The sequence below is a fragment of the Chrysochloris asiatica genome, unplaced genomic scaffold, assembly GCF_000296735.1.
Source record: "Chrysochloris asiatica unplaced genomic scaffold, ChrAsi1.0 scaffold00029, whole genome shotgun sequence".
Classification (NCBI taxonomy): Eukaryota; Metazoa; Chordata; class Mammalia; order Afrosoricida; family Chrysochloridae; genus Chrysochloris; species Chrysochloris asiatica.
This window is the reverse complement of record NW_006408547.1, coordinates 23595199-23610324: the sequence shown is the minus strand read 5'-3', so window position 1 is coordinate 23610324 and position 15126 is coordinate 23595199. Positions and strand designations below refer to the sequence as shown.

The 15126-nt window shown below is 41.3% G+C and overlaps 1 protein-coding gene across 1 annotated transcript in view; it reads left to right on the top strand.

Moving 5' to 3' along the window:
- Positions 1 to 15126, top strand: part of PCID2 (PCI domain containing 2) — a 42201-nt gene that overhangs the window by 13850 nt on the left and 13225 nt on the right. The window contains exons 2-7 of the mRNA XM_006851518.1: positions 451 to 540; positions 2107 to 2180; positions 4483 to 4548; positions 6093 to 6134; positions 7422 to 7476; positions 13113 to 13216. Of these exons, the coding sequence (XP_006851581.1) occupies positions 451 to 540; positions 2107 to 2180; positions 4483 to 4548; positions 6093 to 6134; positions 7422 to 7476; positions 13113 to 13216 (431 nt within the window). The remainder of the gene's footprint in view (positions 1 to 450; positions 541 to 2106; positions 2181 to 4482; positions 4549 to 6092; positions 6135 to 7421; positions 7477 to 13112; positions 13217 to 15126) is intronic.

The following is a 15126-nucleotide window of genomic DNA, read 5'->3' as shown; positions in this document are numbered from 1 at the left end:
CAAAAAACAGCTGTTGGAGACAGAGAGGAGAAAAGGGGGGGGGGGGGGTGCTCCTGCAAGCCAGGGAGCTCTTGAGGTGGGTGTTGGAGGGATGTGAGAACAGAGACCCTGGCCCAGATCTATGTGGTTTTTTAAGCTTTTTTTTTTTTTTTTTAACTGTGTAAATGAATTTTTAAATATCTTGTCAGTGTGACTACATAAAATAAATAAATCACTTTCATTAATAGCAAAATAATATTCTACTGGCTTAAGAATAAGCCTTTCCATCATTTTCTAGAATAAATAATTTCTTACCTCCAGGAGACCCTATTTTGAAGCCTAGTTCTTGTTTACTGGTATATTGTGATTATTTTTATTATCAAAGCAGGAGAAATGAATTATATATAGTTTAGGTAACATTTGAATAGTATGTTGTACACTCAATAAGTTTTCTTTTTGTAAATGTCTTAGGTGTGTGAAGCAATTGACAACAGAGCTGGACGATCGTGTGCAGAGTTGGTATCATTTCAGCACCCTCATGTTGCGAATCCACGGCTTCAAGTGAGTCCAAGAATCATATACATGGGTCTAGAGAAAATGGTAGTACAGCCAATTTCTTAAGAGTCTGAATAAAAGGAAAATGAACATTTCCAGTTTTATTTTAAAATTTCAAGGTTCTTTTATAATGTAACCGATTCTAACTTAAGTAACATTTACAAAGTGCTGAGTGTGTCCAATGCTGGACTGAAATATTGGTTAGTTGCTGCTGAGTACTAGATGTAGTTTATATGACTGCATTTAGGGGTTTTTCAACTACTCTGAGGTACAGAAAGTCTGAGTACCGTATCCAGGCCACACCGCTCAGTTTGGAAGCGCTTCAGCTGACTCAGACCCAGACGTGCCCAGTTCCTGAGTTCAGGCTGGCACCGCTGGACAGTGCCTGCCACGTGTTTTTAACTCACTGAGACTGGACAGCACACTGCCGAGCCCGAGCGTACCCCAACACACACATACCTGTCATTTATATGTTGTCGGTGGCTGCTTTTGTGTTATAACAGCACAGCTGGTAGGTACAGCTGAGGCCTTGGGGCCTACAAAGCCTGTCGTATTTCTAATCTAGCATTTTATGGAAAACATTTATTGACACGTGTTCTAAAATGTCATCTCCTTACTTTAGAGGTTAACTGATAGCCCCAAAACAGTTTCTGTAGAAATACTGTTGACATTTTATAAACTGTTTCCGTTTGGAGCTCTGGTTTGATACTGTAGGATCAGCAGTTCAGACCCATCGGCTACTCTCAGAAATCCTCTCCAGACTCACTGTGAGTTGGAATTGATTCAACGACACCCAACATTTCCTTATTGAGTCTTGTAATGATTTGAAGGAGATTCTCACTGTTATGGGTGGTGTTAAGTGCCATTGAGTCAGTTCCCACTCATAGCAGCCCTGTATAGGGTTTCTGAGGAGCAGCTTACGGGTTTGAACTGCTGACCTTGTGGTTCACAGTCCGGTGCTGATCCTACAGCGCCACACCAGAAGTCCACATGTTCTCACTGAGGAGCAAAATTTCTCTTGTGGGAAAAGGTCCTGATATTTTGATGATTTCTTGTTGTTGTGAAGTGCCGTCGAGTCGATTCCGACTCATAGCAACCCTGTATAAGCTTTCCAAGGAGCAGCTGGTAGATTTGAACCACCGACCTTGTAGTCCAGTGCATGATCCCACAGTGCCACACCAGGACTCCATATTTTGATGATTAGGCCAACTTCAGATTACAAATGGACAGACTGTTGTGTACCTCCTGAAGTAATGCAGTACGAAGCACAAAGAACCATCTAAGGAGTGTTCTGACTAAATAAATCATTCTGGATGACTCATTTCTAGGATATATGTAGTAAAGTACCTAGAATAGTACTGGCCTATGGCAGGCCAGACCAAATTGCCCAGGGCTACCAGTGTCCTTCCCATAAGCAGTACTTGATAAATACTTGTTGATGTAATGAACCTTTTATTTAGAGGTGCTAAAGTTTAAAGTATTGTTGCTAACTGTGAAGTGTAACTATTTTGAAACAAATTGTTTAGGTTTCTTTATCTACCTGTTTTAGTTATTTTTCTCCTTGTGAATTAGTTGCCCTCTCCAGAAGAGAAGTGTCAGCAAGTTTTGGAACCCCCATATGATGAAATGTTTGCAGCTCATTTAAGGTAATACACTGGTGAGGAAGGAAATAAACTCATGTGGAAATTGTTGGGTTTATTAGGGGTTTAATCTTACATGATCATGTGTTGGAAGCAGTGTTTAACTTTGGCAACTTGTTTAAGTTCCGTTGAATCAATTCCGACTCATAGTAACCCTGCATAAGGTTTTCAGGGAGTAGCTGGTGGGTTTGAACTGCTAACCTTGTGGTTCACAGTCCAGTGCTTAGCCTACAGCACCACAACAGGAGTCCATTTGGCAATTTAGGAAAGTGCGTTTATAATTTAACTTTGGTAAAGGAGCTCTGGTAGCGTAGTGGTTACGAATCGGGCTGTGAACCACAAGGTCAGCAGTTCGAAACAACCGGCTGCTCTGTGGGAGAAAGATGAGGCTTTCTGCTCCCATAAAAATTTACAGCCTCGGAAACCCTGTTCAGGGTTGCTATGGGTCAGAACCGACTGGACACCACTTAACAACAGCAACGATTTAAAATTTTTTGCAAAATTACAAATAAAATTTTAGGATTTTTTTTTTTCAGTTCAAGCATCGTGTTTTTTGAGGGGGTGGTAGTGGGTAGAAGTAAGGAGTGAGAGTTGGGATTGGGACTAGATCTAGGCTAGGCTTAGAGTTTAGTGTATTGTTAGCGTTATGGTCAGGACTAGGGTTCGTGTGGGGCTGGGAGTAAGGCTTGGTCTAGTTTCTAGGGTTACAGTTAAGTGTTTTTTGTTTTTTTCCTTGAAATCTATTGGATTTCCTCTTTATTTTCCCTCTCTTTACGTTATGGTTTTTCATTGTTATTGTCATAGTTAAAGATTTATACAGATAAAACTTTCTACTTACACAAAGGAACAGTCAGAAAATAGGATACCACGAATGACATCAGAACTGCCTAATAAGGAATTTGATAAAATGCTCATTAGGCAGCCTCACGGGCTGGGTGTTTTCCCTGGCGCTCCCCCCTGTGTCTCCTGGTGGGTGTGTAGACTAGAAGTGTGACCGCAGTTGTAGCTGCAGCCCCTGGCCATCAGCCTCAAGGTACTTCCTGTGTCAGTAGCAGGCCACAGTCTGCCTGGTTTTCTTCTCTACCTGCTCCTGGTCAGCTCCCTCTTCTGGTGGGCACTCAGCCCCCGTCTGTCCTGTGCTCTGTGGCTCAGGGTTTCAGGATCCCTGTCTGTGTCTGCTTCACTCTGTCTCCCAGCTCCCTGTTTCAGAAGGCCAGCTCCGTGTGGCTCCATACTCCACCACAAATATCTATTGTTGTAATACTATAAAAATATTACTTAACGTTTGTCATATTCATTCATATTGCTATATATTAAGTAGTCTTTTATTTAGTAGCCCAACCAGTGTCTTATTTTTATCATGGGAATATGTGTATTTTTTTGAAAACTTTGAATTATGAATCGAGTGAAGGTTTATAAAGCAGATAATCAATTTCATAGCCAACAAATCACACACTGTGTTTCATCTCAATGATTTTAATCCCCTCCCACTTCCTCCTGTGTCCCTATTTCCACACCACCTCTTTCCCACCCCCTCCAGACTTTGTGTTCAGGTAAATGAGGCCCTTTTCTTCTTAAATGACTGCCCAGTGCATGGTGAGCGTAACTTACCAGTGTTCAACATTTTTACATGTACAGTTCAGTTTTGTGACATTGGTTCCTTAATCATGTTGTGGAACCATCACGGCATGTCTGTTTACAAATTAGTCCACACTAAAGTTAAGGTTTTTGATACTTTTAATCACAAAACTCTGTGAAGTAAATACTATTATCCTTATTGTATAGACTAGAAGCCCTGGTGTGGCACTGCTGGTTAATGTGCTGGATTGCAAGGTTGGCAGTTCAAGCTCACCAGCCACTCCTCAGAAACCCTATACAAGGTTGCTATAAGTCAGAAGCAACTCGATGACACTTAACAACAACAACAACAACAAATGTGGAGTCCTGGTGTGGCGCTGTGGGTTAATGCACTGGACTGCAAGGTCAGTTTGAATGGCAAGGTTGGTGGTTCAAGCTCACCAGCTGCTCCTTGGAAACCCTATACAGGAAGTAGGTTCTTCTTTTCTGGGACTTGAAAGAATAGTTTCAAAACTTAAATGTGGATTTCATTCTTCTTAGCCATGAGTATAAATACGCATTAGTTACCTGTTGAACAGGAAATCCCAACTCTCATTCCATGACTAGTTGGAGAAGCGCAGTATCATGTGACAGAAGTAAGGTGTGTGGTTTCAATAGTTGTAATTCTAGGTCTTTATTGTGAAAGTGTATTTGTTGACCTGTTCCCAATCCTCTGCCATTTCTTTTACAGGTGTACTTACGCAGTGGGAAACCATGATTTCATAGAAGCATACAAATGCCAGACTGTGATCGTTCAATATCTTTTTTGTTTGTTTAGGTCTTCAATATATTTGGACTGTAAATTCTTGAAAGATTGGGTCAGTTTTTCATATCTGTAATAATAAAGGAATTCAAACCTTTTGAAAAGAAACTAATTTTAGCGATTTCATTTGCATACTTAAATTTGGCAGGTATGTTACAACTATCATCTAGTTCATAAGATTGACCATTGATTATGGTTAAGGATTTTATTTGATTTTTTTAAAAAAGAATCATATATGTTGTTTTTAGGGTATTAAGTATATTTTTGGTGGTGGTTGTGTGCTATGGAGTTGATTCCGACTCATAGCGACCCTGCATAGGGTTTCTGAGGCTGTAAATCTTTGTGGGAGCAGCAAGCCTTACCTTTCTCTTGGAGCTGCGGGTAGTGTTGACCTGTTGACCTTGAGACTAGCAGCCCGACTTGTGACCACTACGCTCTTAGAAGCTCCTGGGTCCATTTATACCAAACCCAAATCTCTATATATGTATTTAGACCAAGGCCATTCATTGCCCTGAGTCGATTCTGACTTACAGAGTGACTTACAGGGACTCCCAGGTTGTAATCTTTACAGAAGCCCACATCCATATCTTTCTGTCATAATGGACTTAAAAATCACAGGGAGTAATTATGTTTCTTTGAATGATCAGTGTTTCTAAATTTAGGCCTAGATGGGAAAGAATGGATTCAGATGTACATTGTCATTTCATTGTGGTCACTGTGTTGTTGTTGTTGTTAATTGTCATCCAGTCGGTTCCAACTCTCGCGACCCTGTATCAGGTTTCCAAGGAGCAGCTGGTGAATCTGAACTGCCGATGGACCCTTGCTATTGTTGTTGTTAAGTGCTGTCGAGTTGATTCCCACCCATAGCGACTCTGTGTAGGGTTTCCGAGGAGCAGCTGTTGAACTTGAACCGCCGACCTTGTAGTTCAAACGGCTTTGCAGTCTGGCACATTAACCCACAGCACCACTCAAATCACTGAAGTGATTTTTTTTTTTTTATAGTTAAGGCTCTAATCAGTGAATATTCTAAGTATTATATGTGTTTCTAGATTTTAGTTGCTTCATTTTTAACTATCTTCTTTATTATACACAGAGCAAAGTAGACTATTAGATGGCTAAGTCTTCTTTGAATTCAAGAAGTCTATGATAAAAATAGAATTTTTGAAATAAACTATATTAATAGACTTTTAAGGCACTTATAGGAGTCCTGGTGTGGCGCTGTGGGTTAATGAGCTAGACTGGAAGGTCACTTTGAACCGTAAGGTCAGTGGTTCAAGCTCACTAGCTGCTCCTCAAAAACCCTATACAGCATTGCTGTGGGTCAGAACTGATTCAATGGCACTTAATAACAACAACAAAGGCACTTATATTACATGTAATATGTTATAGCCATTTGTGTTGTTCTTCAAGAAACCACTACTTCTTTGAACATAATATTCTAAAGGATGATTGATGACCTTTAAAATTTTAATCTTATTTATTTTTATCCTACGTAGTAGTGTTTGATTTTGTATATCATCTTTTCCTTAACATAATACATCATTCCTGCGAGCATTTCAAGCTCACAAAGAAGAAAACTGGTAAGTATGAGCAGAAACAGCTATGAATTAATTAATAGCAATTTTTTTAAAGCAGAAGAATTTGAAAAATTGGTTTAAAATAAATACTGTTTTTTACATGTATTTTAACATGTTGACGTATGATAATACCAACGTAGATTATAGAGTTAACAGAGTCCTGGTGTGGCATTGTAAGGTAAACTCTGGATTGCTGACCATAAGGTCAGTGGTTCAAACCCACCAGCCAAGTCACTCCTTGGAAACCCTTTACAGGGTTGCTGTGAGTTGGAACCGACTTTGTGGCACTTAACAAGCAATAACAGTGTAAACTAAAATGGATATCAGTCAGATTATTTGCAATTTTTTAAATATATAAAAAGTATCATTTTTATCTCAGCCCTTCCATTCCCCTAAATATTTATTAAATATTAAAAAGATTTGTCAACTTTAAACTTACTTTTGGCTTCAAGCACTGGATAAAAAGAGCTTTACCAACTACAATATAATACAAGGGGACTTCAGAAAGTTTGTGTACAAATGAAATTAAAAGATAATGAAATTTTTCCATGAACTTGTTGAAGCACCCATACTTAAAAATTGCATTATTTAAAATTCCTTGACAAACGAATTCTTAATTTTGTGGCAGAATTTACTTACAGACTTTTGTAAATACGGAACTTTTTTTGTACCAAAGAAAAGGCTTACAGTGAATACTTTTTACTAAAATGAGGCATTTTCCTTTGTGAGGTGAAGAGTTACACATGAAAGAAAGACCAGTATTGCCAGCTGTATTATTGTAAAGAATGTTTTATGACATTTTCTATACTGTATTCTTTGGTTCCTGCTAGGGAGTCTTTTTAAACCAGATCTTCCTTACATGGCAGTGTTTGGACTATAGCGAGGAGTGACTGGGAAGGAACTGCCCCAAGGACAGCCTGAGGAGGTTCTGTCTCGGCTTAGGACTCCTAGGGACAGGGTGTGAGGCTCAGAGGAGACTCAGGGATCTGAGGAGGTGCTGTCTCAGCTTAGGACTCCTAGGGACAGGGTGTGAGGCTCAGAGGAGACTCAGGGATCTGCTCGGAGTTGAGCATTTTATTATTGGCCTCTGTGTTGAACAAGAGGCCTGAGGTATTCAGTGTGCCCTGAATGGAAGGAAACAGTAACTCCCATTCTGGACAGTACCCTGGGCCATTTCACAGGCTATGTGACGTCATAGCCCTTTTCCAGTGTCTTCACTTTTTGCCTTCCCACCTCTGGTGGTTACTGTGTGATCTCACAGCCTTTCCCAATGTCTTTGCTTTTTCACAGGGCTTTGCCTATCATGTACGCAGTAGCACTTGACCTTCGAATATTTGCCAATAATGTAAGTGTCATTTCCTGTCACTGCTTATTATATTTTTAAGCAAGATTGAATGTATATTTGACACGCAGGTGGCAGGGACTGTCTCCCTGTTACTATAATTTTAAAAGGAAAATTCTGTGAGTGTTACTTAATTTCATGTTATTCTTTAAGAAAAACTTTTATAAACGAGTCAAGGTCAGGGTGTATTTGGCAAAGAGCACAGAAATGAAATAAAGCATGCGCCATGGATTAAATTGTGGTCCCCTCTCCACCCATGCGTGTCAAGTTGGATAGACCATGATTCTCAGAAGTTGGCAGTTATGTATGATGCAAGTTGGAAGTTGTATAGTGATATAGTCATCCCTGTGATGTTATCCGATGCTGTCATCCAGTCAATTCTAAAGGGCTTAGGGTGGGATGTAACACCCTTACTGAGATCATCGCCTTGTCTCATGTAAGGGAGTTTCCCTGGGATGTGACCTGCCTCACCTTTGATCAGAGATAAAAGGAGAAAGAATTGGAGCCTAGAACCTCCCAGACCCATGAGAAGACAGATGTCAAGATGCATGGGGATCTCCAAGGAGTGCCGGGCCCAGAGATGTTGCAAGGAGACAAGAATCTCGCCAGATGGAGCCCAGAGAGGAAGCCTTTCCCTCGAGCTGGCGCCCTGAATTTGGATTTGTAGCCTCCTGAACTGTGAGGGAGTTGAACCCTTGACCAGGGCTGACAGGTAGAGGAGAGTGCCCAGTGACACTTACTGGTAGAACTAATGAAGGCTATACATTTTGCCCGAGCAGAGCAGAGGCCTCAGGGCCTGTGAGAGACCAAGGAATCCCCTCAGAAGCTGAAGTGACAAGTAGTACAGGGAGTGGAGCTGCCTTGGGCTCAGACAGTTTGGGAATGGCCTCTAGGGCTTCCCAGGGTCCAGTCATTAGCAACTCACTTCCTAAGTGTGGAACTGCTGTTCTCCAGTGCTAAAGGGATGCGACCAGATCCACTGCGCAGACTCAGTGTTCATGGCTGCCATGCGCAGTAGACAGAAGAATGGGACCTGCCCACGACTGGACTGGGAGGACAAGGCCTCTCAGTGGTGCGGGAGCAGAGTTACCATTGTAGCGGTGGGCGGGGCCCTGTACCCTGAGTCTGGACAGAGACTGCTTTTACAAGTCTGCGAGTTGCTGGCAGTTGTGCTGGGTCCGGACTGTTTGGTCCCTATTATCTCTTCTCTCCCTCCAGTCTCTCCCATTTGTAACGGTGATGTCTCCCTTGTGCTTATTCTGCTGTTACACTTTGGAAGCAAAGAGCTAAACAGTCTAAATTTCATGGGTTTACAGAATGTGGGCTTAGAATTGATTTAAGACTGTTGGAATAATAATGATGGTGGTAGTGTGTTTTTCCTATGGCAAGAATTTTGGGGGGCCAAAAGGTGGAATGTCATGGATTGAACTGTGTCCTCTCAAAATGTGTGTCTGCGTGTCTGGGCCCTGATTGTCAGTGGTTTCGCAGTCATGTATGTGAGTATCCCCCATTTGTTGATGTGTTGTTAACCCTGACCCCTGTGTGCGGCAGGATGAGGTCATGGTCACGGGGCCTAGGTTATATGGTTACGTTTCTAAGGCAGGAGTAGTGTGGCATACAACCCCTTACTCAGGTCACAGTCCCCATCTGTGTAAGGGAACTTCCCTGGTATATGGCCTGTATCACCTTTACCTTTAAGAGCTAGAAGGAGAGTGCAGAAATCAGAGAGGAAAGCACTTGGCTACCACCTAGAGGAGCCTGTGGTGGAGCACATCCTTTGTGTACAGGGTCCCTTTACTGAGAACCTCCGAGGCCCAGAGGACACACAGGGAACACAGTTGCTGAAAGAAGACAAGGATTTTCCCCCAGAGGTGACAGAGAGAAAACGTTTCCCCAGAGCGGACACTCTGAAGTCAGACTCGTAGCCTCCTGAACTGTGAGCCAATAAATTTGCTACCATAGCCCCCGGTCATAAGCCTGGACGACTTCCTTAGCTGGTCTTTTTGAGTTGGTTTAGACAGCTGGACCTAAACAGTGACTCCGTTCTCACACTGTATGCCCATAGGAAGATAGGTTTGCATATGAGGGGCTTCAAAAAGTTGAAAAATTCTACTGTATTCTTATTCCCTTTTTCCATGAACTTTTGAAGCCCCCTTGTATAGTTAGCAGTTACAGTATTTGGTTATTTTTTAAAGGGGAGTGAATCATGCATTTTCTTGTCTTGACCAGCCCTATTTATAAAGACTTTCAGCTTAGTGTGGATTCAAGAGGCAGCGAAGGGTTTTTGCCAAGGCCAGATGGCAGCTTGCCTAGATTGCTGCCATTTTCTGGTGGCACTGAGAAGCCCTCCACCTCCCTGCTGGTTTGGTGTCAGAGGAGGCTGAGTAGGGAGCTGAGAAGTGGTGACCACATTTCCTGGTTTTCATGGTGTCATCAGTGACATACTAAAACAAAAGAAAATAAGCCCCCAAATGTCCAGGCTATATCTGAAACTCACTCATCATGCCGTCAGGAAAATCTCAAATTTTTGAGATTTTGAATGAGAAAAAACAATCCACAGGCACTAACACGAAGATGCCATATTGCCACCATTAAATGCTGTCGAGTCGGTTCCAACTCATAGCGACCCTGTGTAGGGTTTCCGAAACTGACAAGCTTTGCAAAAGCAGAAAGCCTCATCTTTCTCCCATGGAACAGCTGATGGGCTCAAACTGCCAACCTTATGGGTAGCAGTCTAGTGCTTATCCTATAGAACCACAGCATTGAAATGATCTGACCAGAATTTTAAATGCAGCCATTGTAAAAATGCTTTAGTGAGCAATTGTGAACACGCTCAGAATAAAAGAAAACATAGGAAGTCTCAACAAAGAGGGGTAGAGATTAAAGAAGAATCGAAGGAAAATTTTAGAACTGAAGATTATAACTAAATAAATATTACTGAGTACCCCAAAGAGCTTTTGTTTATATGGATTATGTTCTTTTATATTTACCTTATTAGAGATTTTAACTGGAAATTCAAAACAAAACATTCAAAATAGCTCTGAACGTTGTATATGTTGATAGAACTTTTTATGAAAACGATTTTTAAAGCAAACAAATGTACTTTGAAAAGTGTCACTCCTTGATATTTTCATCTCCTTAGTGTCTAGCTCAGTGAAAGCCATCTGGACTCTCTCATGTGCTCCCGCGTTTCGTCTGTGGCAGGATGTGGTTTTGGTGGTGGTGGTGTTGGTGATGTGGCGTGGAGTTGGTTCTGATTCATAGCGACCCTGTATAGTGTTTCCAAATACATGATACCAGTCTAGTCTCACACACAGAGTTGGAAAAGGAGGAGTATTTCAAAAGACTTTTATAATTTACATAATCTCATTTGATATTCTCAAAAGCCTTTTACAAATTAGATATTCTCCAAACTCCTATGAGGGTAGTTTTTTAAAGGTTAGTTATAATGTGGACTCTGAAATTCTGTCTGTAAACTTTTATTTTCTGTTTTATTGAAACTTAGTTTTTTTGTTTTTATTTTACATTTTGAATGTGTCTAACTGTTATCCACATGTGATTTTGTAACATTGGTCATTTGGAAAATGCTGGTTTATTATTAGGGTTATTATACACCTCTCCCAAAGGTTGACACATTTCATTATGTTAAAATATCCAGTGACCTCATCAGGTCTTAAAGTAATGGGAAATCTGCCAATTAATTCACTGTGGTTAGTAGAGGTTCTCCAAAATCTTAATTTTTGTTTGAAAGTGTAAATATTATCACTGACAGGGAATAACATTTGAGAAAATGACCTGCCAAGTACCCAAGCCTAAATACCCATGCTTTTCTTTCAGTTGTTTGTGCCATGAGAGATGTAGCTGGTTCAACCTGCAACTCATTTGCCTTAGTGCCTTTCCTTAACACAACTGTCGTTGGTCAGCACGTTGCAGAAGTGCTTGATAAATACTTCCTTATTTACAAAGATACACTCATGGATCACGGTTTAAAAGAAAAACAAACTACTATTTTCCAGATCAACAAGAACATTTAAAAAGTGAAACCGTTCACTTGTTCATTGAAAGCTTTGGCAGCTACAGGGACGACGGCTGCTGGTTCAGGTTGACGCCACTGGTGAGGCTCCAGCGGATTCACTGTTGGTTGCTCTCTCACCGTCCGTGGAGATGTCAGTACAATCAAAACAGACCGATAATGACAGATTGTTAGGGTGCGATACTTGCACATCTGGATTGGAGGAGGTTTCATTAACAGTTTACAGTATGTAGATGATACAACTTCTCTTGCTGAAAGTGAAGAGGACTTGAAGCACTTACTGATGAAGATCAAAGACTGTATAGTTTCAGAGTGGTTTACAACTCAGTGTAAAGAAAACAAAAATTTTACAATTGGACTATTATCATGGTAAAGGGAGAAGAGATTAAAGTTTTTGAGGATTTGATTTTACTTGGATCCATAGTCAGTGTTCATGGAAGCTGTAGTCTAGAAGTCAAATGACACGTCACATTAGGCAAATTTGCTGCATAAATAAATACTCTTTAATTAATGGGCTAAAGAGCGAAGGTGTCACTTTGAGGCCTAAGGTGCGCCTAACCCAAACCATGGTATTTTTGATAACCTGGTATACATGTGAAAGATGGACAGTGAGTAAGGAAGATGGGAGAAGAATCGATGCTTTTAAATTATGGCATTGGCAAAAAATACTGAAGGTATTATGGACTGCCAGAAGAACAATGAATCCGTGTTAGAAGAAGTAGAGCTAGAATGCCCCTTCAAAGCCAGGATAATGAGACTTCTTCTCTGGTACTTGGACCATGTTCTCAGGAGGGCCCAGTCCCTGGAGAAGGACATCATGTTTAGTGAAATTAGAGGGTCAACAAAAGAAAAGAGAAGACCACCCTTAATGAGCTAATTAATATACAGTGGCTGCATCCGTGTGCTCAAATAATTGCCATCACACAGTTGTGAGGAGAGCACAGGACCGGACAGTGTTCCGTTTTGTTGTGTAGAGGGTCACTGTCAGAAGGAGCTGGCTCTGTGGCACCTAACAGCAATGATTTTAGTGAAGATAACTGTGATCTTGTGGCTCCTCTGCAAGTGTTTTGGAGATCCCCAAGGTATTCAATGAGTCGTGGTTTAGTGCTGAGTTGCTAACCTCAGGGTCAGCAGTTTAAACCCACCAGCTCTGGAAGTGGCCACATTAGAAGTGCCAACTTGATGGTACTTAAAGGACATTCTTCCTGAAGACGAGAGAATAGTCACCTTTAGTATTGACTTTAATATTTAGTAAAATTTTTTGTTTCAAGACTATAAGCTATCCATAGGCGAAATGAAGTTTAGTGATTTAATTAAGAAAATGCTTTTTGCTAGCACAGTGCCATATACACAATGGGTTAAACAATTGAGCAACTGCGTAGTTGAATTGGTTACTGAGAGATTTGATTTGTGGAATGGTTGGAATAATTTCTAGAATTCTTGATTTTAAAAAGAAATGTAATATAGGCTAGATGGATTTCTCCAGAACCTTCTAGTCCTTCAACTCTTCATTGCAGCCAATTTTGTTCTTAGCTAAAGTACGATTTTCTTCTTAAATTAAGGAACCTAGAGGAAATAAAAAATTAACATTTTTATATTCTATTAGGCAGATCAGCAGTTGGTAAAGAAAGGAAAAAGCAAAGTTGGGGACATGTTGGAAAAAGCAGCTGAGTTATTGATGAGCTGTTTTCGAATCTGTGCCAGTGACACGTAAGTGTGGATTTTGTTGTCTGTTTGTGTCATGTATGTTACTTCTAGGTCCCTTATGAACCCCACAATCATTGTCACTATTTTCCTTTAAACAGTCGATTGCTTTGTAAGTGGTCTATTGCACTCACCCACATACTTGCAGCTCTCTTTCTGTAGATCTGTGTGTCTGTTTGGTGTCATCTTCTTTTTTGTGTCTGTCAGTGATTTACTAACAGACAAGGCCTAGGTTCTGTTTCTTCTTGGACACACCCAGAGTTGGGCCGTGTTGGCCAGAGGTCTTGCTTGGTGTGCTGGCCTCGAACCTTGAAGACCCTAGAAGAGACGCTGCCCTCTGTGGGCCCAAATCTTCTCAGGTCTTCCCGGAGCATGCTGTCCAGCCTGTTGGCAGGGCCTGCCTGTGGGTGCCATCCTTCACGTCCATCTGTCTGTTCAGAAGCCAGTCTGGGAATCTTGTACTGCTGTGGTCTGTACATAACGTTGATGACACATTCTACCTCCTCCTCAGTGAGCTCTCTGGGTGAGCTCCGTGTCTGCTCCCCCCCCCCCACACACACACACACCCCTGAGTAGCAGGGATGGCAAAGGCTGTTTCTCACCTCCCATCCACGGCAGTGTTGACTACTCGCAAAACGTGCTGGAACTTTCGGGATCACTGGAGACAGGGCAGGGACAGCAACAGCGGTGTATACACGTCCGGCGCAAGAGATGTTACCATTTTCTTTTCTTCTGAATACTTTCCTTTAGCATTTTTGTAAGCAAAAGTATAATTAACAGTAAACTCTAAATTTTTCTGAAAATGTCTTTTTTTCTTCCTTTAAAGAAAACACTTTTTATTATGAATTCGGTGAAGGTTTACAGTGATCCGTTTTTTTCAGTCAACAATTCACACACATTTTGTCTTATTGATGGCGACCCCCACAGTACAGCATGACTGACCCTGCTTCCTGTCTGTGTGTCCTGTTCCCATCCCCCTCCTCTCTGAGCCCTTCTGCTCCAGTCCTGGGGTTAATGCCACCTTGGATCTCCAGTGGGTGCTGCTTCTCAGGTGCGCCTTCCTCCCTGATACTGCCCCCTTGTGGACTCACAGGGGTGAGTTCATTTCTAGACTGGAGGGGTGACGAGGAGCCGTACTATTGGCATTCTACTAGTCTCTGTCTGACCAAGAAATCTGGTCTGTGTATGTGTGTGATTTGATTTTGTTTTGTTCCTCATTTTTCTCCCTCTCTGTCCAGGCCCTTCTAATGTAAACCACTTGCAGAGCAGTTGGCAGTGGTGGCTGAGCCCCATCTAGGTCTTCTCGCCTCAGGCTTGTGGAACTGGTGTTTGCATGGTCCACTAGGCCATTGAACTAAACGCGTCTCTTGTGTCCTTGATGTCCAGCACTCGGTCAGGGAGAAACCAATAGTTGCAGCTGAGCTTGTCTTCACTTACGAAGAATCATTTTGCTAAGTAGAGAACTCTGAACAAATTGACAGTTTTGTTTCCTTTTAGCACTGATTTCCTTTGTTTTTCATGACAAGTACGTTGTCATTCTTTTCTTTGTTTCCAGCATGTATACTGCGTCTTTTTCCTCGGGGTGTTTATTTCTCTCTGTTTCACTTTTAGGAATTGACTCTTCTGGGCCCACTTGTTTTTAATGTTGCACAGAGCTTGTTGGATCAAAGTTTTTAGCTTTTTACACTTTAAAACTTTTTTTTTTTTCTTCCCCACTCTCTCTTCTCCTTCTGGAACTCCAGCTACATGTATATTAGATCATACGTGTTGTTCTACAGACTGCTTATTTATTTAAATCATTTTTTCATTTCCTTTATTTTGGATAATTTGTCTTGATCTGCCTTCAAGTCGACTGATCTTTTCTACCATTATTTGTTTAATTATTTCTATTTCAGGAATTTAAAAATTAAATTCTG